This window comes from Sphaerodactylus townsendi, linkage group LG03 (assembly GCF_021028975.2).
Source record: "Sphaerodactylus townsendi isolate TG3544 linkage group LG03, MPM_Stown_v2.3, whole genome shotgun sequence".
Taxonomy (NCBI): Eukaryota; Metazoa; Chordata; class Lepidosauria; order Squamata; family Sphaerodactylidae; genus Sphaerodactylus; species Sphaerodactylus townsendi.
In genome coordinates this window covers 102139306-102166604 of record NC_059427.1, presented here as the reverse complement: position 1 = coordinate 102166604, position 27299 = coordinate 102139306, and the positions used below count along the sequence as shown (strand labels likewise).

General features: G+C 42.2%; 1 protein-coding gene across 1 annotated transcript in view; it reads left to right on the top strand.

The window, feature by feature from the left end:
- TENM2 (teneurin transmembrane protein 2) overlaps window positions 1–27299 on the top strand; it is a 1113792-nt gene that overhangs the window by 1057523 nt on the left and 28970 nt on the right. The window contains exons 22-26 of the mRNA XM_048487386.1: window positions 963–1212; window positions 4641–4661; window positions 15338–15570; window positions 20294–20448; window positions 20902–21776. Of these exons, the coding sequence (XP_048343343.1) occupies window positions 963–1212; window positions 4641–4661; window positions 15338–15570; window positions 20294–20448; window positions 20902–21776 (1534 nt within the window). The remainder of the gene's footprint in view (window positions 1–962; window positions 1213–4640; window positions 4662–15337; window positions 15571–20293; window positions 20449–20901; window positions 21777–27299) is intronic.

Sequence of the window (27299 nt, the reverse complement as noted above, 5' to 3'; positions counted from 1 at the left end):
AGGATGGCACTGTCAGTTACTCTTACATTAAATAAAATGTTTTGAGTGTCCTCATCCTTTTTCAAGCTTGTAAGCATCTTTGGAATTCTGAACAAGAGTGGTGGGTGCAATCACAAAATAGCTGCCACAGGAAGCAGAATCAACCACAAATGTCAGGAAGTAAGGTTATGCAAAGAACGATACATTCCTTCTACCTGGGATGGTCATCCTCTTCCATCAAGCATGCTGCTTCAGGAAGGGCACACATGGAGCAGTGAGGGAAGTAGGGGACACCGGCCTAGATAGCCACATCAGTCAAATCAACCCTGCCAATGAACGGGGTGACAAATGATGCAGATCATCCTCTCATCCAGAGGTTATGCATACCTCTAATTGTAACTCCTCAGCATTTCAGGCAGAAGCTCTGTTTAACAAGATGCCTTTTAAAATGAATATATAGTTGAAAAAAAATTCTATACCTGCAGCTTATCTTCAATCAACAATGACAATTTGGGTACTTGTAAAGCCAATCAAAAATCCTGCTGAACAAAAGCTGTGGCCACTTCTAAAAATACTTGGCAAGCACCTGGAAATGTGCCGTCAGTTCCGTACCCAGGGGGACCCCTGGATATTTCATGTGTAAATTAGGTGTCTCTCTTAGTTGAGTTCTGTGTAGATAGACAGCAGTGGTAATAGAACTAGACAATGAAAACAGCAGCTATGGAAGAGTATGGTAGAAGTGGTTGATCTACGTTGCGTTTTTGATACAGTACATTGTACATTGCACTCATAATTTGGTTTTGATTCTAGAAGTGGTTGATCTGCCATGCAACTTTTCAAAAGGGTGGCATCCATTAAAAATGGAGAACTGCATGCACTATGTCAGCAGGACAGTTCCAAGACCCTACTCAGTCAAGTATAAAGAGCAAGATTAGGATTTTTTTTTTGTATAAATTACTGCAATGTTTTCTGTTTGTTGTTAGGTATTTTGCACAAAGGAAGTGGAGAGAATCAGTTTCTTACTCAACAACCAGCTGTGATCATCAGCATCATGGGTAATGGTCGAAGGAGGAGTATCTCTTGCCCAAGCTGCAATGGGCTTGCAGAAGGAAACAAACTTCTAGCCCCCGTGGCACTTGCTGTGGGAATTGACGGAAGCCTCTTTGTTGGAGATTTTAATTACATTCGACGCATCTTTCCTTCCAGGAATGTTACCAGCATTTTAGAATTAAGGTAATTCTACTACACTAGGCTGGGCTGGAAAAGCCTCCTTATTCTGTCTTTATGGCTTCCTTTACTGTCACTTGAACAAGCAGTGTTCCACGCAGTTACAGCTTAATAAGTGACTTCAGCAGGATATAATGCCATAGAGTCCTCCTTCCAATGCAGCCATTTTCTCCAGGGGAACTGATCTTTCTCATGTGAAGATCAGTTGTAATTCTGGGAGATCTCCAGACCCCACCTGGAGGTTGGCAATCATACTTTTGAATCTGCATCTTTAGGAAGTTGTTTTCCTGCTGCTTTCTTATTGACTGCTTTGGAGTAGTAGTAAAGTTAAATGCTGAAGAGTTCACACAGGGGAAATCAACAATAGAGGTATAGCAAAGGAGAGGTCTCACCTGTTCCCTTATTACCATCAGTGTGTACAAAATTGCCAGCAGAAGAAAATTTACTGGGTCCATATACTGAAGAAACACATTGACACATTTAGAAAGGGTTAACCAGCCCTTCCCAGCACAGATCCTCTGCTCCCAATTTCAGCTTCCCACCACTGCCTTTCATTAAAAAAAGAAACCATTGGAAAGAAGGCTCGTGGCACTCCCCACTGTGTGTAATTGAGGTTCTGTCCCTTCAGCCCCTTTGTATGGAAAGTTGCTCTTAGGAATTATTATCCCTTGCTCCAGGGATTGCAACAGGAAATCAAACAGCAATTTAGCTTACCATCTTCTGCACAAGCCATCCAGAATTAGATGGAATACTTCCCCCAAATGCAAGATCTGTAGCAATAAGCAGAAGTAAACATGAGTATAAAACAGTCTTTCTTTGTTATTAGGAGTGTATAAATGTATTTTGGGGAAGGACCCCGGGGATGAGAAAAGGGCTCTTGGAGAAAGTGAAAAAGAAGGATGGCACAACAGAAGAGAAGGAAGTAAAAGAGGGCTAATCCAATTGAAAAATGCAAAGGAGAGAAAGAGAAGGAAGAAAAAACAATGATTTGGGATGAAGAAAATATACCTAGGTGTCTGCGAATAGCTGCAGACTAGGAGCTGCCTGCCCCACTTATCTGGCCATGGCCTCCCGATGCCCTAGGAGGATAGAGGTCAAAACAGCTGAGAAAAGCCTCCTTCAACAAGACCAACAGCAAGGCCAGAACTGGTGGGGCAGGGATGATCCCCCTGTACTCACTGGCTGAATTAATCACCACAGGCTAGCTCCCACCCACCCCCAGGTGTGGGCTCCATACATAATCCCTGTAGGGAGGCTGGGGGCAGGGCTCCTTGGCCATGGCCCAGGTGGTGCTGTGGAGCCCTTCCCCCCTGGCCTCCCTGCAGGCCAGCTTCTGGGCCATCCTGCAGGGAGGCTGGGGGGGCAGGGCTTCACAACAGCTGGCCCAGGCAGCGCCATGGAGCCCCCCCCCCCAGCCTCCCTGCAGGCCAGGTTGATAGGAAACAAGGTTGATAGGAAAAATACGAGGAAGATATAAAGATGAAGAGAAGACATAGGAGAGGTTTTTTTAAAAAAAACTGAGAAAGCAAAAAAAGCAGAAGTGGCAAGCGTGAGGTTTGCATTACGGCCTCAACAGAAGCTAGTGTGTTACATACTCATTTTTGATTTGTAAAGTGATTTACTCAAATATGTCATGTAGTCTGGCCCTCATAGTAAGGCAGCATCCTAGGGGGACATGGTTTTGCCTCACAAAGGTCTTACCCAGATAAGTCACTCATAATAGTTTTTAAAGACTTTTTGTGCCCAGAAAAGAGCAGGGCTTAAACCTTTTCCAATTTTGAATGGCACTGGCAAGGGGAAGTAAAGGGACCAGGTCAGCATTCCAAGCAAAACGTACTGCTTTATTAAAAGGATGTACGGCTCATACTGTAGCTTCTAAACTCTGTAAAAATAAATTGCACTTCAGCTGTTAGGCTTATGAGCAAAACAATAAACCATCATTAAATAAAAACACTATTTTCCCTTTTCAAAATTTGTCTTTTCCATAGTGCCAATAACTATGAATTTATAGCCTTTGTAACAGTATTTAGATTAGACCCCAAGGTGTTAATCTGTTGTAGCAAAAGTTCACAAGAGTTAAGGAGGACCTAAAAGACTAATGGAATTTATTCCATCATAAGCTTTCATGAGTCAGAGCTCAGGTTTTCAGTGTGCCCTTTTTATATACTGTCAGTGGTTGTATGCTTCTTATACCTGAAGTTGTGAGTTCTAACTCATGAACACTTACACAGGAATGAATTGTGTTAGTCTTTCAAGTGCTAGTTAAATCCTGTGTAATTGTGTCTTTTGTAGAGTCATAACCTTAATTAGTTCCATTCTGACAGTTCTATGTCATGCACAGGTGAAAATAAGATGTGAATATATTATGTAGTTGATTTGTGTGATTCAAGAAATTTATTACCAACCAGGAAAGAAGTTGTGGCATAATTCATATTAGCATTCTTGTTTTTGGCTGGCAGGATTGTGCCTTAGCCTTTCGCTGAAGACACGATTACATGTCTGAAGACATGATTACAAGTGAGATACTTGAGTTACCAATATCAGTTCTGAAGCTTGCAAGCCACCATCTTTAGCATCAAGAACTTATCTTTGGATCATGGAAAATCCATAACTGGTTGATCACATGCATTGCTTCTGCATATTTGAAATGAAGTATTTATTTTATTTATTTTATTTATTTATTTTTATTTATTATATTTATATACCGCCCTCCCCGAAGGCTCAGGGCGGTGTCCATCAATAATAAACAATTTAAAACATCATAAAACATCATAATTTACATAAAAATACATAAAATACTAAAACTACACAGCCTTTGGTATTGCATAAGGCACAACTTGTATGGCAGAGGCAAATGCTGATTAATGCAGTGTGGATTTACAAAGTGGAGCGTCTGGTTGCTCTGTTATGGAACAGTGTTTCCTGTCAGTCAGAAGTCATGCGAAATGAATGCCAGACTGACAGTGAAACCTGCGTTAAGTGGCAACTCTAGGGACTGAAGAGGGAAGCTAGTTGCCATGTAGAGATGTGCTCAAGGTTACAAAACATCCTCTTGGTTCAGTTGTTTGACTGGGAAGAATATTAGTACATTTCACTTTTGTCAGGCCTGTTTCACCAAACCTTCTGACAGACAGCTGCCAACTCCTTTCACTGTCAGCATAAAAGATGGACATTTTTGCACAAGACGTTTTTCAGTGATCCGGAAAGTCTAGTACAAAAATGCCTTGAGGGGCTATTCCAGCAGGGAACTATCGTGTGACTTCAACACCTTCTGTTGTGCTTCATCCCTAAATTAACCTAAGGCTAAAGCTGAAAAGAGGTTTCCTTGCTTATGTTCTCTTGTAGAATAAGACAAAAATGCTATGTTTGCTTTACAGTCTCTTCTCCAGCTAACTGTTCCTCTTTTTTTTCTTTTCTGTTCCCTTTCTGTAAAGAAATAAAGAGTTTAAACATAGGTAAGACCAAGACCACGATCCTCTTATCATTTACTATATTTTGTTTGCTGTGTTGTATTTGCTTTTTGTGTTGTGCTACTTGTGTAATGTTATGTTTTAAATGTATCAAATACAGCCAACATTTATGCGCTAATTGAGTGTTATGAATATGATAAGCGTTAGCAATTGTACTGAGATCAAAAACAACCAAATAAGTTCTGACAACAATTAGGAATGTCTAATGGAATGCAAGTATAATGAACCACAAGCTAACTTTTAGATAAGCACTTCTCCATGTTGTCTGTAATTGGTCTAAATGGTTGAGGCAAACTACAGCAGTGGCTTTTGTAAAGGCTGGAGAGGGTTCAGAAAGCCACTAATGAACTGGAAATGGGTCAAAAACTCATTTCCAACTCATTAATGATTTTTTCTGGATTCTGTCCCCTCCCTCTCCCCTGTTAATGAAATGTTATTAGTTGGTCAATCTGTTGGGCAGATTGTATCCAACCACTATTTTCATTAGTTCCTTTAAACAGAGCTTATAGTTCTTTGGAGAAAGGGTTCATTCCTTTCCTGCTCTGCTTGACTCTTCAAATGCTCATCTCCCTTGCACATTTTCTTATTTGAGCAATTACAGTTAAAAGCACAGCAAGAACAAACATGAGCCATTCATGCCTCTGTTTACTGGCACTTTTAGTGACTTCTAAAGCTGCCCTAGTCAACAGTTAATTTGAGAAAAATGTCTTACTGCAGTATATCTGATAGTATAAGGTATAACATGAAAAGGAACAGTGTGGTCTCATAAATCTAGCTTGAATAGGCAAAAGTATATTGTCATATAAAATAAAACTTAAATTCAGAGTTATTCCAAGGCTCCTCCCATATTTGCGGAGTATAACAGCTCTTTCTCACAGGACCATAGCTGTATAAAATGGCACCCAGAGAAAGCACAATGGTTCACTCCACCCCCACGCCTGTTCCACACTGGGTTCGGCTGGGTCAGGGGTCTGCAACCTGTGGCTCTCCAGATGTTCATGGACTACAATTGGCTATGCTGGCAGGGGCTAATGGGAATTGTAGTCCATGAACATCTGGAGAGCCACAGGTTGCAGACCCCTGCGCTGGGTTGTGCTTTAAACTGCAGACTCTGGCCCCTTCCGCACATGCACAATAATGTGCTTTCAATGCTCTTTGTAGCTGTGCGGAATATCAAAATCCACTTGCAAACTGTTGTGAAACTGGATTGAAAATGCATTATTCTGTATGTGCGGAAGGGGCCTCTGAGACTGTGGTTTAAGGCTTGACACAGCCAGGCTACGCCTGCATCGAACTGAGTGCTGGGTCTGACTGGCTTTTTCCTTCTGCTTACCATGAACAAAAAACACATATTAGAAGTAATTATCTGAGCTGCTGGAACAAAAGATTAAAGTTCAATTATTTTGATGGGATTCTAATTGCAGGAAGCTGCAATGGGTACAGTAAAAAGGGCTGAAGGCTCTATTCATGTATGTATATGAACAATGCAAGCAGTGAAATATAGAGTGACCAAAAGCAGGGCCTAGCCTGCCTTGTCCCATTCTTCCTGCCCTCCATTAAATAGCCTCTTTGATGTCACTAGATGCTTTTGTACATTCTGGTTCTAACTGCTTGCATTAGAAAAAATAGGTATCCATCTGCCATGGACTAAAGCCGTGGTGGTGAACCTTTGGCACTCCAGATGTTATGGACTACAATTCCCATCAGCCCCTACCAGCATGGCCAATTGCCATGCTGACAGGGGCTGATGGGAATTGTAGTCCATAACATCTGGAGTGCCAAAGGTTTGCCACCACTGGACTAAAGATATCACTTAATCAATACATCTTGCAGGAATTAGAAGACACATATATTTAAATTTACAAATGTTGGTGGCTATATATTATTAGCAGAGTTTAGTAGATACCAATAAAGACCAGATACTAGCGAGTTTCATAGTATAAAAATTTATTAGCTAAAATGATAGGGTAACATGGAGATAAAACAAAAAAATACTATACTATACTGTTACATATTTACACTTGTCTCAGCACATGGCTAGAACTGATTCTGAATCTGAGGCCATTTCTGCACGCCCACGCTGGGGGGTGCGTCGGCGTATATGACGCCGACACACACACACAGGACCATTCGCATGAACGGTCCCTGTAAAGGCAGGGAAGACGGCGCAGCGCCGTCGCCCGAACGACGTACCTTCCCTGCGACCTTCCAGCGCGTCGCCCAGGCCAGGGGACACGCCCCCCTGCCCTGCGCGACAGCTCTGGAGTCGCAGGGCAAGGGGGCGTGTCCCCAGGCCTGGACGATGGGCCGGAAGGTCGCAGGGAAGGTATGTCGTTCGGGAAAGGGGGGATGGCACCTTCCAAAACCGCTGTTTTCCAAAAACCTCTCTCAGGGAGTGAGGTGAGGAAATAGCGGCTTCGCGCCGCTGGTGGGGGAGCGAGGGCGGCGTGGCTGTGATGCAGCTGTGCCCTCCATGTGAACAGCTCCCCAGGGACGGCGTTTTTGCCGTCCCTAGGGCACTGTTATTGGCCCGTGCGGAAAGGGCCTATATCTCTGAGAACTAAGAAAGCAAGTTAACTTTATAATGTCACGTATACGTGCTCACAAACATGTAAGCAATGGTGATTCAAACTGGCCAATACATAATCAATAGGTCAGCTCAGAATGTGACCTCAACATCCTGTTTACACACAAATAGTTAATACTTTCGTGAATGGTTGTGTGACTTGCAAATTTCCACAAATCCCTTCTTAAGTTTTAGTCACATAAATCAGGCAAACACAGTTTGCAGATTATGCAGATTCTCAAACTTCATTTTGGTTAGTGGCTTATTAAAAATGTCTGCCACCATTTCTGCTGAAGGACAGTACTGGATATCAGTAAGTCCTTTCTGTTGATTTTCTTCACAGAAGCAATCTTGATAAAGACATTATTGCTTCCGTTCTTGATGCCTTCACTCTTCACCAGTGTGATGCAAACTTGATTGTCTTAAAACAAGGTGATTGGCTGGAGTTTGTCCATGCCAAAGTCCTTCAGAAGATATATGATCCATTCCAACATTTTGCATGCATTACAGGCAGAAATGAATTCAGCCTCAGTTATTGATCTAGCAACTATTGTCTGCTTTTCATTAGTCCAGCTGATCAAATTGTCTCCATAGAAGAAGAGATATTCACTTGTTGACTTGTCAGATTTGTCTTCGCCCCAATCAGCATCCATATACCCCACCAGTTGTGGGTTGTCATAGGGTGAGATTTTGAGCTTTATGTCCAGTCTTTATCAGATAGCTGGCTAGACATTTAACAGCATTCCAATCATAGTGATTGGATGAACTTGTCTTTCTGCTCAGGATCCCAACAGCTGCTGCTATGTATGATCTCTTGTCAGTACTCAGGTATAGAAGCTTTCCAATTGCTACCCTATAGTGATGATTGTCCTCCAGCAAATCTCTGTCTTGGAGGTTTAAGTACGTGAGATCCAGTGCTGTGCTCATTTCTTTAGAATTCATCATATTCACTGATTCTATAAAGTCCATAACTTTGTATTTCTGATTGAGAAGAAATCCAGCATCTGAGGTTCTTTCAATTATTACAATTGTCAATAGAAATTGTTACACTTGCCCTAGTTGCTTAACTTCCATGAATTGAATCAAGGTGTCAGCAATTTCCACTGCATCCTTTTTATTCTGGCAGTGCAACAGTAGATCATCCACAACATAAGCGCACATTGAAATTGTCTGCTTTTCACTCTTGTGAATAAGCATGGCTCTGCTTGTTGAAATCCTTGGTCTTTCAGCAACACTCTCAGTTTCTCATTCCATGATCTCACAGTTTGCTTTAAACCATACAAGCTATTTTGCAGTTTGTACACAAACTGATCACCCTTGGATTGCACAATTCCAGGTGATAGTTCCATGTAAATGTCTTCTGACAGCTCTCCATTGAAAAAAAGCTGTTCTTGTGTCCCTCTTGAAGCTGCAATGCATAATAGTGCCCTGTATCTAACAACTGGTGCAAAGGTTTCTGAATAGCCATATCAATGTCATTGAGTAAATCCTTTCACAGTTAATCGTGTATTTTTCCATGCTTCCATCAGAATTATGTTTAATCTTGAAAACTCATTTGCATCCCACCACTTTCTTCCAGGTGGTAACTTGGTGAGTGTCCAAGTCTGATTCTTTTGTCTAGTTCTTCCTTTACTGCTGTCATTCACTTGTTCTGCACAATCTCTTCTCAGTTTGTGAGTTCACTTTGGTTCTGCACATTTGCATAGCAGACATAATTGGTGTATCTCTTTGGTAACATTCCTTCGGTAGTCCTTTCAGAGCTTCTCACAGTAATAGTGAGCTCTCTTTCAGTTGACCTGGCCTCCCCTGCTGCCCCTTCTGACTAGGGAGCCTCTAGTTGACTTGTAGTCCCAGCAGGTGGCCCACTGACTCATTCTGTGAAGGTGACCTCAGCATCATGGCTGCTTTCCTCTACTGTGGAATCATCTAGTCCAAAAACATTTAGGATATTGTTTTCATCCACATATGTTACATTGTGCACTTCCACTTCAAAGGTCTCAGGATTCCCAATTTAATAACCATTTAAATGTTGATTGTAACCAACCAGTATCCCCAGCTTCACCCTGGGGTCTAGTTTTCCCCTTCTTTCCTTGGGACTGTGAGCATAGGCTCTTGCCCAAAAGTGTTTTAAGCCAGGATGGCCTCAACCAAAGTGTTTCAAGTGTTTTAAGCCAGGCTTCTTATTATGCCACACTTCAAAAAGATTTTTCCCAAAAGCCTTGCAAAAACTTCTATTGTTGAAGTAAACAGCTGCATTTACAGCTTCTGCCAAGCAGGGGTCAGGCAACCCTACCTGCATCAACAAACAACGTGCAACTGGTTCTGGTGGGTTTTCTAGGCTGTGTGGCCGTGGTCTGGTGGATTTTGTTCCTAATGTTTCGCCTGCATCTGTGGCTGGCATCTTCAGAAAATACAGTTTTCCAAGCACCTTAGAATCATGGTCCTCGACCCTAAGGACATTAGGTTGGCCTCAACCAATACCAGAGCTTTTTCTGCCCTGTTTCCAGACTGGTGGAACTCTCTGTCAGATGACACCAGGGTCCTGTTGGACCTTAAACAGTTTTGCACAACCTGTAAGACAGAGATGTTCCTCAAGGCTTTTGGTTGAGGCCATTTATTTGTCCAATTCCATCTGCCAGCCTACCAACTACCAACGCACACATTATTTTCTGTGCTGTTCCCCTCTTCTAATTTTCCTTCATGCTCAGTCAGCCCATAGTAAAAGGACTGTGTTGAAGTGGGGGGATAGCCTTCATAGAATTATGCTGTTCACCATCTTCTGAGTCTCTAAGGCAGCTTCCACATGGCCACACTGGGGGGTGCATCGGCGTATACGACGCCGACACACACACCCTGGGACCGTTCGCACAAACGTTCCCGGTAAAGGCAGGGAAGACGGCTCTGCAGCGTCGCCCGAACGACATATCTTCCCTGCGACCTTCTGACGCGTCGCCCAGGCCAGGGGACACGCCCCCTGCCCTGTGTGACCTCGCTGGTGTCGCAGGGCAGGGGGCCATGTCCCCAGGCCCGGGCGACGCACCGGAAGGTCGCAGAGAAGGTACGTCGATCGGGAAAGGGGGGGATGGCACCTTCCAGCTGCTGCCGTTTGCACGGCAGTGGCTGGAAGCCACTGTTTTCCAACAACCTCGCTCGGGAAGCGAGGTGGTAAAATGGAGGCTTCGCACCGCTGGGGGGAGCGAGGGTGGCGCGGCTGCGATGCAGCTGCACCCCCATGCAAACAGCTCCCTAGGGACGGCGTTTTTGCCGTCCCTAGGGCGCTGTAAAGGCCCATGCGGAAAGGGCCTAAGATTAGATGTTTGATGTTAGTTTTATTTGTTTACTTTTATATGTATACCCGCCCTACCCCAAAGGGCTCAGGGTGGTTTAAGAATTTACTGTCTATGTAATGTTTTTTAAATATATATGTGCACTGCCCTGAACCTGACTTTGGTTAGGAAAGGCAGGATATAAACTTAATATAATAAAGATAAATAAATAAGTTACTAGGGTGATGCAACAAGCTTTCCATAGTTTTTCCTGCCTCCTCATGTTTCTATACTATCCAGTGTTATGCTATGTGAAACAGTTAGAATTGTTCCCAATGTATGATACTGATTGTTACTAGCAAAGCATCATCAGCACACATACTGGTTCAATTTGTAATATCGGTGAAATGTTACATTGGGCTGGATTAGCGACTTTTTGTGTCTAGTCCTAAAAATGTATTAGTCAATATAGTAGCCATAGAATGCGGGAGTTTTATTGGTGACAACATTAAGGAAGTCAGGACATTTTTACACCTGCAGTCACAAACATTCTTTTAAAATTTCAGTTTCACTAAATAATGATGATGTCTGCAAGGTTACCTAATGCTGCCTCAGCATAACTTTGCTCACAGGGTTGATTTGTCTCACAGATACAAAAGTCTTGCTCTCTGGGGGCCAATAAGTCCAGTTGCAAAAAAAAAAAAAAACCTGGAACATTTACTTTCTGTCTTTGTCCTGCTGACTTTTGAAGCCCTTGTTAGTCTTTAAAGAAATCTGCCTGATATCCCCCTGAGTTAGCATCTACAGAGATCTTGTTTTAAATACTCATTCCATCTGCCTGTTGTTAGTCAGGCATGTTTGTGCAAGAGTTTTTTCCTTTTACTCCAGTGGTCTGTTTGAATAGCTGAGGATGACATTTTTCAATTTGCAAGTGGCTCACTGGTTCTGCAGCTCAAACAGCTGTCAAAATAGTTTGTTTGTTGAGGTAATATTTCAGAACATCTACCGCATAATTGTGAATCTTGGGGGATTTGCTTTTGTATGGGGTACAGGATTGGCATCTTCAAAAAATGGCACAATGGACTTTCTCTGGTATGAAAGCAAGAAGAATAAGTTCACATTAAACTTGGTATTTCTGCACTTGACTACTACCACCAATTCTATTGAGTAGCAACTTTTATGATACAAACTATGGCTTGAGCCACCACTATTGCTACAGCATTATAGCCAACCCACTCAATGGTGTCTCTACCAAAAACTTCCCTCAAACATCTTATTTTTTATCAGAGGTTACTTCAGATAATTCTGCAGTTGACATTAGAGGAGAATGAGGAAACTTACAGGATGCTATGTTCGAAAGGGATGAGGTAACTAGCCCTATTCTGCCTACCTTGCAGCAATTGTGTAGCTTCCCAGTACTTCTACAAAGGCTGAAGGCAATCAAAAGTCATTGCTACAGCAGTGCTACGGTTGAATCCTGGCACCCGGGCCATTTATGCACAAGGCTTCTTGCTGCACTAAGCTTATCTTTCGTCCAGGGCAGATTTTCATCTGTGCAACAGCAGCAGGATATTATCCAGGTTAGATTTTCATTTATGCAACTGTCCTGACGCCACTACACCGCAGGTGGATGAAAGACTGAAATTTCCCATGGGCAGACCACAATCTTTTTCTCACCTTTGCCAGGAATGAGATCCAGAAGGAGTGTGCCGTGCCTGTCTCGGGTTATGCTCTCTGCTCCTACCCATCTTCTCCCTTCCTTATGAACGTGGTCGTTCTTCGATTTTGTCTGCCCACTGTCTGCCTATTTTGCTCCCTCCCCTTCATTTTTTGTTCTTATGAAATGATTTGGCACATCTCCATCCCCCCCACACACACACAATGTTTTCCCCTGAATCTTAGTTGCATTTATTCCACACACTGCTGCCGAAATAACCCCACTCCCTCCATTTTTCAAATGATCTTTCCATTAGTGGACAATGTTAGGGTAAAATAACACAAGCCAGGCTTGTGTTATTTTGCCCTAACATTAGTCCACTAATTCAAAGGAGGGGGGGGAATCCTTTCAAAAATTTAGGGGGGGGGGTAGAGAAAATGACTGATAGAGAGGAAGCACTGCAGGAGAAAAGGAAAGTGTAAAATTCAAAGCACACACTGCGGGGGGTGGGGGGGAAGCCTGCAGATCAATTGAAGGTAAACCTGAGCTGTAAAAGCGTAAATGGCCCCAGTTTGAGGGCACATGAATGGAACTGGTAGAAAGAAGCCTGAAGTGGTAAAATTAAATAGGTCTCTGCAGCCATTGCCTGCTTCCAAATTGGAATGCTGCAGCAACATCTGTCTGCTCCATTTCTGCTTACTGCATAAGCAATGTTGAATAAATACGACGTGCTTTCTGATTGTTTGATCTTAGCAAATGAAATCGTTTTCATTGCCATGGTATTTTCTACCCAACACCGGATTTAAAAAGTAAACCAACAAACCCGTTCTCAGCACTTGAATGCATGACTCAGGGCTGTTGTACACATAACTTTTCTGCTGAATTATTTATCTATTTAAAAATTGAACAATTGTGTTACTAAAGTTTAGCTAAAGGCTGTCAAGGCTAAGCTTTATCTGAAAAAATAAATGCCCTCAGCAGTAGCAATAGTGAAATAATGCTAAAATGAAAATGTTTTTGAGCATGTGCAGGACTACAATTTCCCTTTTCACAGCTCCTTCCAGCATATTAGGTGTTAGGATATGATTTCTTGGCAGGTGCACCTCCCAACATGTCACATTTTAAAAAATTATTTTATTTTATTGATTTTATTTTTTCTATATTTTGCTATTACAGTTTCTTTTTATACTTGTATTATGGTATACATAGATTGGGAGACAGATACATGCTATCACTTGTCTTATCCTCAGGGTACATGTGCTCATGTCATTATTCTAACATACGAATAGAGACCAATGCAGAAGTTCTTGAGACTTTGATACTACGGTATATAAAGAAATGCGCGAAGCAGTCAACCACGTGAGATTCACTAGAGTAGAAAAATCTATTCAAAGCTTCTTTTATCATATGTTGGCTAACAACAAAGACTACGTGTGTGCTCTGCTACTTCAATAGTAACCTTGAGCATGAAATGAGTTATTTGCTACAATTCTGGAATGCTAAATGGTGGTGTTAACCTCTAGCCACCAATAGACTGGCCATCTTGTTAGGAAGAGTTACAAAACTCTTTGAAAAAACTATTTCTATAAAGAATGGATGAGAAACGAAAAGACTGCAATTATAAATTATGGGACTATTCATCTTTAAGGCTTCTTCAGGGCAGGCTGCGGTGTGTTCTAAGTACTATTATTTGGCACGGTGGGAAGAAGGGGGAAAGATTTTTCAAGGAGGCCCAGATGCTGTACGTTTTTGAAAAATGACTAACAGTTTCTTGTCAGAAGCTGCATCGCTTTGGCTTTCCCTACATTTTGTGTTGTAGTGGCATTATTTCCAAAATATTTGTGCCCAAATGAAATATCCATGCTCTATAAAATTGTATTTATTAGGGAGATAGAAAGAAATCCGCAAATGGAAGTTAATGAGAATATGTATATTAAGTGCTCATATTATTAAGATTGAAAACTATTTCCAGTTTTCTAAAGGGTGTAGAAGTACACAGTGGTCCAAATAGTATCAACTACAAATTAAGACTGATCAGCTGGTTCTGGTGGGTTTTCCGGACTGTGTGGCCATGGTCTGGTAGATTTTGTTCCTAACGTTTCGCCTGCATCTGTGACTGGCATCTTCAGAGGTGTATCACAGAGAGAAGTCTGTTACATACTGTGTCTAGTGAGAAATGCGACTACAAATGTAAATAGACTGATAACCCCACTAGCAATACAATGCAGTCAGCCACACCTTTGCATAGCAAGTTCCATCCAAACACTTACTGATTGATTCCCCATCCTGGGACATGGACAATATATACCCCACTAAACAGTCTCTTCTCACTAGACACAGTGTGTAACAGACTTCTCTCTGTGATACACCTCTGAAGATGCCAGCCACAGATGCAGGCGAAACGTTAGGATCAAGATATACCAGACCACGGCCACACAGCCCAGAAAACCTACAACAATCAGTTGAATCTGACCGTGAAAGCCTTCGACAATACATAAGACTGATCAAGTTTATAGGAGTGAGGCACCACCAAATGGGTTACTTATAAGAGCCAGTATCTAACTTTTACAGCTACATATATAGTCAGAACTAGTAGAAGGTATGAACCAAGTAAACATACATAAGATTTCCACATATTTTGCAGTAGGCCACTCTGCCAAAGTTTATAAGAATTAGAAGATGGCTGTGGGCTTTACCTAGTAGCCCTTGCTTCTATTTGTTTATTGGTCACTTTTTAAACTGTTATTCGAAAGCATTTGTGATTTGGGTTACATTTGGGTTATTTATTTTATTTCCATGAGAATTTTATGAGTTATATTGGGCTGAGAAATAGTGAGCTGCCCAAAGGTTACCTGTGAATTTCGCAGCTGAAAATTGAATTTGACTTGTATTTTCCAACATAAACATTACCCTTTCTAACCATATTTAGAACTAGAGGCAAAGTGGGGACAAGAACAGAGGACTGGGCAGCTTCTTATAAACTTATTATTGTCCAGTATAGAGTTTTGAAATTTTGGGAAGGACAGCAGGCAACTGACACTTCCAACAATATAGATGATACAAGTAGAGCAATCAAATTTTCTGACACCTCTGTCCTTCCAGTCCATATTTAGCTAGAAGGCTATATGGGGAGTGAATTTAGCCATAATCTTTTCTCTTTTCTGTTCTAAAGCAACAACCCTGCCCACAAATACTACTTAGCTGTGGATCCTGTTTCGGGCTCGCTGTATGTATCAGACACCAACAGTCGCCGTATTTACAAAGTCCGATCCCTTACTGGTGCCAAAGACTTAGCTGGCAACTCTGAAGTGGTGGCAGGGACAGGAGAGCAGTGCTTGCCTTTTGATGAAGCCAGATGTGGAGATGGAGGAAAAGCCGTGGATGCGACTCTGATGAGCCCACGAGGTAAAGGATGAAAAAATGGTTGTCTGAAGCTAAATTGGATTTTGATATAATTATCCAGCAATTAAATCAGTGCTTGCTGAGCTATTTTTATTCTCAGGTTTAATCACAGTGGGTTAACAAGTCTTTCCCATGTAGAATTTTATCTTGGGAGGGTTTTTAAATTTGTTTTATTAGGAGTAAACTCCTGCCCCTGCATTTTCTTTCCCTTGCAAAGAAAGAACAAAATGTGAATTAACTGAATGCTTTCCTCTGTGAAGGAGAAATGTGCAAGCAAGCAGGATTGTATGAAATGTTCCTTTGGGAATGCAAAAGTATATGTTATATTTTTGGATTGTGTTTGGGAAGGGTGTACTGTCTCCTCTGTCTCCTGTTGATCTAGAGAAACTAAAATCAAATATTTTTCTTCCTGGAAAAAAGAAAAACAATGATATGGGACTATTCACTTTTATTTTTACGGTGCTTGCTTTTCTATGCTGCAGGTTTTAAAAAAATGCAGCCTAAGCATCTGCACTTTGGCTAGTCACTTCTTTTAGAACTAACAAAAGCAGAATAGAAAGAAACATGCAACAAACATCAAATAAAAGAAGTTTCTTTTATCAATGTACCAATTCCAGCTTGACTATCTGGAAAATTAATCATTGTTCTGGTTTGATAAAGTTGAAAAGGACAGTTGCAGTGGCCCACAGAAATTGGACAGAGAACAGAGATTCAGATGCTTTATTTAAAGAACTGATAAACATTAATTTGTGGGTTTGATTGCTCTGCTTCAAAGAAACATTTTTTTAATGTTTGAAATAAATTCCTCTTAAAAGCACCAAAGGTACAATAATCTTGCATCTCATCTAGCAACAGATTGTTGCCTAGAACAACACTTGCTGCAAATCAGAGCTACTGCTTCTTACTAAAACTGTCTTATTTATTTATTTTATTTTATTTATTTATTGTATTTATAAACCCCCCCCCAAAAGGGCTCAGGGCGGCGAACAGAACAAACAAATAGAGCACAAATAAAATCAAAGTTAAATATAGCTCTATATGCTAAAATTAACCCCATTAAAATGCAGCATCCTAATATCAAAATTAACGATGGCGACCTACTAGCAATCCCCTAAAAAGAAAAAGGGGAGGAGAAGGGAGGGGGGGAATGGCAGGGTCCACAGATGTTATAAGAGAGGAGAGAGGGGGGCATCAGTGGCCGGACCCCCCGAAGGCCCGGTGGAACAGCTCCGTCTTGCAGGCCCTGCAAAATTCTTTAAGATCCCGCAGGGCCCGCGTAGCTGGAGGTAGAGTGTTCCACCAGGCAGGGGCCAGAGCTGTAAAAGCTCTGGCCTGAGTGGAGGTCAGCTGCATCATTGAGGGGCTAGGGATCACCAGCAAATTTGCCTCTGCTGAGCGCAGAGGCCAATTCGGGACATGTGGGGCAAGACGGTCCCGTAGGTACGGAGGTCCCAGGCCGCGCAAGGCCTTAAAGGTCAAAACCAACACTTTGAAAACGATTCGGAATTCAATCGGTAACCAGTGCAGGTGGCACAGCACAGGTGAGATATGGTCTCTGGCGGCACCTCCTGTGAGCAAACATGCCGCCGCATTCTGGACCAATTTTAATTTCCGAATCAGACGCAAGGGGAGGCCTGCGTAGAGCGAGTTGCAATAATCCAGCCTGGAGGTGACAGTTGCATGGATCACAGTGGCCAGGTCCGTTTGAGAGAGGAAAGGGGCCAGCCGCCGGGCCTGATGAAGATGGAAAAACGCAACCCGGGTTACATGGGCCACCTGGGTCTCCATTGAAAGAGACAAATCCAGGTGGACCCCCAGGCTACGAACGGAGGAGGCCGGTGCCAATGTAGCCCCCTCCCACACCGGCGGCTGGAAATCCCCAGCCCCTCCCTCCTGCCCCAGCCAGAGGATCTCCATCTTAGACGGGTTCAGTTTTAGCCTGCTCTGCTTCAACCAAACAGCAACCACCTCCAAACAATGCTGGAGAGCCACAGGGGCGATGACCATTCCCCTCTCCATCAACAGAATGAGCTGAGTGTCATCAGCGTACTGATGACAGGTCAGCCCAAAGCTCCATACCAACTGAGCAAGGGGTCGCAAATAGATGTTAAATAATAGCGGGGACAGCAGCGCTCCCTGGGGCACACCACACTGAAGTGGGCACCTTTGGGAGGCTTGGTCCCCATACCACACTTGCTGGGTCCGGTCCCGGAGGAACGAGGCAATCCACTGAAGGACAGTCTTGATGTATATGATTTGCTCAGGAATGGTCAGCAGTAGAAGATGAAGATCTTCGTATTTTGCCTTGGATATTTACATGTCCACTGTGATCACCAGGGGTTCTGCGCACACATTACATGATCATGATTAAATATGTGCATAACACCCCAATTTCTTTGGTAACATAATTACTTTTGTTCTGTGTTCATCACATGCATGTATTATTGCAGTACAATCCCTAAAAGTACTATTCATGCCTATCTGAAAATGCAGTAGCGCCATGGCATGAGAAACACTGGAAAAGCAGAGGTGGTACATATTTCAAGGCATATGGGGAAATGTGCTATCAGTGGCGCAGATATCAGGGGCTTGTAGTACACCAGACAGAAGCTAAGGCATTCACTGGATTGACTACAGGATACATTCACTTTAGACATATTTCACCATGATTTAGTTTAAATTATGATTAGAAAGAACCATGGTTTGACACATTCAGATGTCACATAAAACTGTATTTAATGTACAATGGTTGGTGGGATTGTCTGAACATAGGCCACTCTATTATAGTTACTTCATATGTGTTAAATAAGGCTATAAACTCATGGTCTTATTCACAAGTAATCTTAAAGTTGGTTTTACATAATATGTGAACACCTAACATCCTGATTTGATCCCAGCTTGTTCCCCAGCTACAGAACAAAGGTCTTGTAGCAATGCAACTTGAAACTTAGTTGCGGGGGCTGAAAGGGCTCCTTCCCCAGGGCACTTACTTTGGTGGAGGAGGCAGATGCACTGGCGACTGTGCATCCCACAGCCCCACCACTGCAAAACCCAAAAGTCTGGACTGAGGCAGGGCTGTGCTGGCATCCTGCTCAGATGCCATCATGAGAGGATGGGGCATTCCTAGGAGTGGAGCTGACATAAGTTGGCTTTCTCCGGGCATTTAGGGCTAGTTACGTGGTGCACCAGCCCTCATACTTACGCCACCATTATGTCTTTTAAACCCTATGGGGCTTTCTGGTGGAAGGGGAGTTTAAGGGCTTTTCTGAGCTCCCCGTGCCTCTAGCAAAACCCTATTGGAGACAGAAGATACTACCCTGGTGCCACATCCCACCATCTCCAGGTTTGGATGGGGCTGCCCAGTTACAAAAAATGTTTCTGAATTCACTTCTAGAGTCCAGACTTTTCCTTGCCTCACTTATTCTGTGGGTGAAGAAGAAGAAGAAGAAGAAGAAGAGTTTGGATTTATATCCCCCCTTTCTCTCCTGCAGGAGACTCAAAGGGGCTTACAATCTCCTTGTCCTTTTCCCCTCACAACAAACACCCTGTGAGGTGGGTGGGGCCGAGAGAGCTCCGAGAAGCTGTGACTAGCACAAGGTCACCCAGCTGGCATGTGTGGGAGTGCACAGGCTAATCTGAATTCCCCAGATAAGCCTCCACAGCTCAAGTGACAGAGCTGGGAATCAAACCTGGTTCCTCTAGATTAGATACACGAGCTCTTAACCTCCTACGCCACTGCTGCTCACCTCAAACCTCAGTCATGTATAGGGCAGGGGTTGAATGTGCTTTTCAACATGCATTAGAGTGACCCTACCTGATACTTTGGGTTCAGGCTTGAGGCAATCTTGCCAAAATGGTCAGTCACCGTTGCTCTTCAGAAAAAGTCTTACCTGTCACTTCCAGCTTCCTGCTGCTATACCCTGTTGAGAGAGATCTACTATACAAATGTCTGCCTGAGCAAATTAGGCTCTTGGTAATGAAACATTCTTAAGGAGCTCATGCAATTAAGATTGAAAAACAGCATAAATGAAAAGTTGCCACTCATAGAGAACTGGCATGACTCCTAAAAAAGTAAATATGGCCCCATGGCCTTTACATCTGTCCCCCTACCATCTGGGGTTTGCTGATCTTCCCTCTGAAAGAGGGTTTGGAAATAGATTTGTCGGACGCCATTGTCTGTTAGTCTTAATCTTGATATTAGTTTTAATTTTCTGCTGCTTTTAATGGTTTTAGCTATTTACTTGTATACGTGCATTCTTATTTGTATATGTGCATTGTATTGTACACCGCCCAGAGCCCTACGGGGATGGGGCGGTATAATTAATTGAAAAAATAAATAAATAAATAAATAAATAAATAAATAAATAAATAAATAAATAAGAGTTGCTCAAGAACAGTGCATTGTAAATTCTGATTTTTCAAAAACACAAAGTATCCAAACAAGAATAGGAAAAACTTAAAAAGTAACAGTTTGCTTATATATAATACAGGAATTAGGAGCAAGCAAACCACTACCATTAGTGATCGCTTATGAAATAACATTGTTGAAAATTCAGAACCAAAGACTAGATTCTAGTGGAGTCATTGGGCTGGCTGAATTAGACGATACCCGCAAAATCAGGAGAAAATGGGTAAATAGTGATTGCAACAGTCAGTGTCCATGATATAATTTTTAACCAGACAAGAAGCCAGGCAACTCATTCTTGCTTTCTTTGCGCCCTGGCAGGAATTGCAGTAGATAAATATGGCCTTATGTATTTTGTTGATGCCACAATGATCCGGAAAGTTGATCAGAATGGAATCATATCAACTCTGCTGGGCTCCAATGACCTAACTGCTGTTCGGCCGCTAAGCTGTGATTCCAGCATGGATGTCACCCAGGTAGAGTGTTACTTCCTCTTTGCTTCTGTGCCACATTGAAACAGATGGCTATTTATTTTGGATGATTGCCTAGTTGTGCTCCCCAGGAAATACTATATGTTACACTCTACTGGAAAAAAAATGTAAGAATATCAAGGATGATGGCAGTATGCCACGTGAGAAGATAGTTAATGTAATTGCTGATAATAACAAACCTACCTTCATTTAGAAGTGACCTAACGCAGTGATAGAGAAAGAGAGCTGTTGTTGTATTTAATTGACTTTGCTTTTCTATAATTCTTTGCAGCATGTCGTCCTGTTTACTGAATATGTGAGGAATCCAGTGCAGTTTTGATGAAAACAAATCTGCTCTGATCATACACAGATACTCTCTTCCATAGCATTGATATGGATTCAAAGAAATGTGTTGGTCTAGGTAATAATAGCTGTCATAATGTGTCGTGTCTTCCACAGGTGCGTCTGGAATGGCCAACTGATCTTGCTGTCAACCCAATGGATAACTCTCTGTATGTACTGGAGAACAATGTCATTTTACGGATCACCGAGAACCATCAGGTTAGCATCATCGCTGGCCGGCCAATGCACTGTCAGGTTCCCGGTATAGACTACTCCCTCAGCAAACTGGCCATTCACTCTGCACTGGAATCAGCCAGTGCTATTGCCATCTCACACACTGGAATTCTTTACATCAGTGAGACAGATGAGAAAAAAATTAACCGGCTTCGCCAGGTCACCACTAATGGGGAGATTTGCCTATTGGCTGGAGCAGCTTCGGACTGCGACTGCAAAAATGATGTCAACTGTAATTGCTATGCTGGTGACGATGCCTATGCCACCGACGCCATCTTAAATACCCCATCATCCTTAGCTGTGGCACCTGATGGCACTATTTACATAGCAGATCTTGGAAATATACGTATCAGGGCTGTCAGCAAAAACAGGCCAATCCTTAACTCTTTCAACCAGTATGAAATTGCATCTCCGGGAGAGCAGGAACTTTATGTCTTCAACACTGATGGCATCCACCAGTATACCCTAAGCCTTGTAACGGGAGAATATCTATATAATTTCACCTATAGTGCTGATAATGATGTGACTGACGTGATTGATAACAATGGCAACTCTCTAAAAATTCGGCGGGATACAAATGGAGCACCACGTCATTTTCTAATGCCTGACAATCAAATTGTGACTCTGACTGTTGGCACAAATGGTGGTCTTAAGGTAGTGTCAACCCAGACCTTGGAACTTGGATTAATGACTTACCATGGGAACAGTGGTCTCTTGGCAACAAAAAGTGATGAGATCGGATGGACGACATTTTATGAGTAAGACCATTTTCAGAATAATGCTGCACATCCATTATCTGCCCAGGTGATGAACAAGCAGGGTTTCATCATGACAAGGACAAGGTTCAAGAAGAAATGCAGGTCTAGGCCCTTCCATTCCAAGATATTCTGTGATCAGAATAAATTGTGCACCTTTGCATTTAAAAAAAATTGGCATAATTTATTCTGACTACACTTTGAGACCTTTCATGTTGTCTATCCTGAGAAATACTCACTAAAATTGGCACAGTCAAAGGAGTAGGCAGGGAATAGGGAGAGGGTAGGTAGAGTTCAGGCAAACAGGAAGATGCCACAAAGGTGTGGTCCATACATGCGTGAATGGACTTTGTGCTTGTGCAGTTTTTCCTTTCCTTGTGTTTTGTGGGTCCAGAGTCATGTCCAAAACAGCTACAGCAAAGGCCATGGAACTCTAATTGCCTGTAAAATTCAGATACGGGTCTTAAAAGGAAAGGAAGGGGTACAGCCTTTCCAATCTCCAAGAAGTTTTGTTGCTCAGGACTGTTCCTGCCCCCCCCCCCACCTGCTGTTGTTAGCACTTTAAAAAAGGCAAAAGATGGGCTTTTAAAAGGGCCAGTCTTTCTTTCTTTCAAATGTTAATAACAGTGCCAACAATGGGAATGGGTTTTGGTTAGAAAAACAGAGCAAATATCGTAAACTCCTTACTCCTTCTCTTCTTCTGTTACTGCCCCAATCTGAATCAATTTTCAATCCAGCACGTTTGGAATTAGTCCTCAGTGCTACAGGCTTAGAGAACCTTCTAGTATCACCTGGCTGGTGACTCAGGGGGCTTCCGTAGAAAGACAGAAGATGTGAAAACTGCTCCCCTCTGCATAAGTTTGTGTTATGTTCGTTCTTGTCAGTTTTCACCTGATCTCCACCCCCCTCTCATGCTACATCCCACATCATTACTGGTAAGTGTCTGTCCTCAGCAGTGTTGTTTTTTTTATGAGGACTGCCACAGCAGGGGGAATTGCTTACTGCACTCTGGAACTTAGCCAATATTTGAGTTTCTCCTGCAAACTAGGATTGTAAACCAGGGCTGCTTTGGAGATATAGTGCAAAGCATGGTTTCCTCTTTCAGATATAATACCAAATAATGATTTGTAGTAAAGTTAAAAGTCATTCATTTTATATATTTATTTACCTCATTTATACCCTGCTGTTATCCCAATGGAGCCCAAGGTGGTTTATATCATTCTCCTGTCTTTCATTTTATCTTTAGAACAGCTCTGTGAGGTAGATTAACTCTGTGTGCATGCCTAACCCAAGGTCACCCAGTTAGTGTCCTTGATTAGTGGAGGATTTGATCCTAGCTCTCCCAGATCCAACACTCTAACCATTACACCACACTGCTTTTCACCTTTTTGTATGCTCTTTGTGTAGTTTAGTTTTAAAATATTGAGTATTCTACCTGCCTTGAGTATTTTACTGTTTGAAAGTGGAATAGAAATGTATAATTACTTGATTCCATCTGCAGAAGGAAAAGGGAAAGAGGGAAGGCCAAGTATACACTTCACAGAAATATGGCATAGAAGTGGTTTTGATATTATTATAAATGTCCATTATACAAGCTGTGGTATGGTTGTTCTCAGAAGCCTGAAACAATTTAAAATAGCAACAGCAGGATAGGTCCCAACATTGTTCACTGTGTATGGCAGACCCGTGAATATTTATTTTCTGTACCAGCTTTGCCTAACTCATAACCAAATAGGTTATGTCTACACTCCACTAAGTTTCTTCTCTCCAGAGATTTCAATATCACAGTTTCTTTTGGAACTCCAGTGACAAGTCTTGCTGTTCAAATGTCAGGATATTGGGACCATGTTCCATATGGGCAGATAAAGCATTGATTAACTTTATTCACTGAGATTGGTGAGGAAATTAGATCCCAACGTGTCTGTGAAAGCTCAACCTGACATATAATTTCCAGAGAGCCCAAAATTGCACTCCTTTAAGAGCTAGTAGATTAGAAAGACAAAATTTCCTCTTTAACTGCAACAGATGAAAGATTAAATGCTAGACATTTTTTTAAGCTGTAAAAGAAAACCAGAATCTCGTTAACCATTATCTTTCTTTTAATTGACTGCATGTACATAGCTGGCCAGTGTTGTTGAATTTCAAATAATTGATATTATTTGGACACTGACAAAGGGAAAAAAATGGTCTCTCTGGAAGTAGCTAGAAATTAAAGATTATGTGCCAAAGGATCTGTACATTTTCTTTGGTGTGCTGTTTGTCCTGGCAAAGTGCAAACAAAGGACTATTCTGAGTAAGCATCACACCTGAAGCAGCAAGTCCTTTCTCCTGAAGAGAACCACTGTTAGAGAAGGCACCCTTCCACTGCTGGAAAATGCGCTTTTCCCGGGTAGCTTCTGATAAAAGACTAACCAGTCAACAAACAGGAATTGCATCAATTGGAGCAGGCTTTGCATTTGCTTCATGAACCAGCAATCCATTCTGCTGAAGCTACCCCTCATAAGCAATAGCTTTAAGTAGCTTTAGGGGTGTCATTTCCACCTTGCTGGGCTATTTATGAATAGGTTGATCGACACCTTGACCATAATAGACAAGTAAAGCTAGCAAAACAATTTTAAGGGCATAAATAACTCAGTTTGGAAATACAGCCATAAATTTTGCACATACCCATATCTGTATCTTTTTTAGTGGGAAGTTTTTTCTCTTACTTAGGAGAACACTGCCATCTGATGGTCATTGTGTAGTATGACCACTAGTAAGATGGCATGTCTACCTTTCTTAATCTTAACAATGTTGCACGATGATTTTCCAAAACAGGAGATGGCTTCCACAATCCTTATCTGCAACTGTTTTTTTTTTGGCAACACTCTTCATCTAGCCCATCATCAGGTTTTATGTACAGTAAAGACCATATCTATACCAAACGGCTCAGTATATTGTCTTTTTCAGGTTCATGTGTGCAAATGTGCAAATAACCATTTTTTTCCAGATATCTATGGTTATAAAATGAAATCCATGATTGCTGAAATGTTTTTGACATCTGAAACATAACGCAAGGGACATATCTTGAATTGGTTCCACGAGGTTTCCCATGGAGTCCATATGGAATATTTTATATTTTGAAAGTATTAAATAAGAATTAATTTAAGGGGCCAGAAAATAGATTGTGTAGAGATGAAACCTTATTCAGCTTCACATGAGAACAAAAGCTGTAATTAGTCCATTACTTTACATCAAAATAACTTCCTCTGTGTGTTTTGAATCCCAGGTGCAAGACTGCTATGTGAACCTGTTAGATTACAGATCATTATAAGTTATAGTATTGATAGATATGAAGTTCTCAATAAAACATAGCAAACAAATATAAATATAAAGAACATCCAGTGCAATTTGGAAAATGTGAAACAGAAAAAAACTGCAGCACAGTTAATGAATCATATTTACCGCCTGGCTGTGCATGTTTAGCACAAATTTGAACTATAGGACCAATTTACTGTAATACCTTACATCTTTCAAACAGAAATGTTATGCACTGACTGGGCTCCCGGAACTATAAAGTAATTCCTATTCTCCATAGATTTTCACTTCCATTTTCCTCTTTGCCTTGAGCAAGCATTTCCTAATGTGGGGAAGATCCTCAACTCACCCAGTCACTCATCTATTTCCAGGAAATATCCTGCTCCATCAAAGCTATAGCTTAATAAATGCATTTACAGCTGTCCACTATCTAAATCCATGGAATAATGAAGTCATATTATTGAGCAATCAAGCACAATCCAGTCCAAGCTCTTTCCCCAGCTGAAAACAGCCATGCTTGCAGGGCAGCAGTTGCTGTTCCCGTATGCCTTTCAGTCTGCCGCTTATCTACCCTGTTCAACAACTCTATAGGGCTATGTGTAGATGGACGTGCACACTGGGACAATTTGCCAGTTTCAGCAATTAGTGCCTCATTAGTATCTTGTCTCTAGAGAAAGCAATCATGTAAGCATCCTTCTCCAGAAAAAAAAAAAGCAGTTGCTGATAACTGAGGGGAGGAAATAGAATCAAAGGCATACACACCAAATGACTTCGTACTTCTGCCAAATGAAATAATAATGACCATAAACATAGTTTAAAATTGCTTTGTTAAATTCAGTTGTAGCATGAGATCTGTATTGCTTGAACAATAATCAGTGTTTTCTACTGTTTCTGGGATAGAACGATGCCTCCCATATTTTCCACATATTATTTGTGAGGGTCTGTCAGTCCTCCAATAAAGCCAGCATGATGTAGTGGTTAAAAGCAGGTGCACTCTAATCTGGAGAACCGGGTTTGATTCCCCGCTCTACCACCTGAGCTGTGGAGGCTTATCTGGTGAACCAGATTAGCTTGTGCACTCCAACACATGCCAGCTGGGTGACCTTGGGCTAGTCACAGTTCTTCTGAGCTCTCTCAGCCCTACCCACTTTGGCAGAAGTCGTGCTTGTAAACAACCAGTTGTTAAATTATTTGAATCCCACCACTGCCTACCTACCTCACAGGGTGTTTGTTGTGGGGGAGGGAGGGAAAGGAGATTGTAATCCCCTTTGAGTCTCCTTACAGGAGAGAAAGGGGGGTATAAATCCAAACTCCTCCTCCTCCTCCTCCTCCTCCTCCTCCTCCTCCTCCTCTTCTTCTTCTTCTTCTTCTTCTTCTTCTTCTTCTTCTTCTTCTTCTTCTTCTAATTCATGAGCCTTGAACTTCCATATCCTAACTAAATATGGAAATCTGAATTGATCCTAAATGTACTAAGTTAAGCACAGCTTTTTAAGTTAACAATTTATTTCTATATTTGTTTCTTCTGGAAACATCTATAACAGTGATGGCAAACCTATGGCACGGGTGCCAGAGGTGGCACTCGAAGCCCTCTCTGTGGGCACGCGAACACAGAGTTCGTCACCCCCACACACACACACACACACACACACACACCCCTAGGCTGGCCTGGGCCACTGAGCATGACGTGCGCACATCGCGGTGAGCAGGGAGGACTCGGCTGGCGGGCCTGGTGCCTGTGCTCCGGGTGGGTGCTGCCTGGGGGGGGGGGTCAGCGCAGAGGAGGCAGAGATGCTGGAGAGGCACAGAGAGGTGCACAGGTGACTTGCTGGAGGCTAAAGCAGCCTGGCCCCTTTTCAAGCAGGTGGGGCGGAGGAAGAGGGGACCAACTGTTTTTTTCTAAACTAAAACTAAAACCTCAGCATTCAGGTTAAATTGCCGGGTTGGCACTTTGCGATAAATAAGTGGGGTTTGGGTTGCAATTTGTGCACTCGGTCTCAAAAAGGTTCACCATCACTGATCTATAACTTGATCTTGTGTGGATGCTGTACCAAGAGACAGAGGCTTAAGATGGGGCCATCTTCAAATGGTGGGTTGGCACTTCACTACAAATATATATGAAACAAAGTGCAGGATTGGAGGAGTTACCATGCACACACACAAACACACATTCACAGTGCCCAATAACAAATGTGATCATTTGTGTCCCAGAACAGATATAACTGTAGCTTA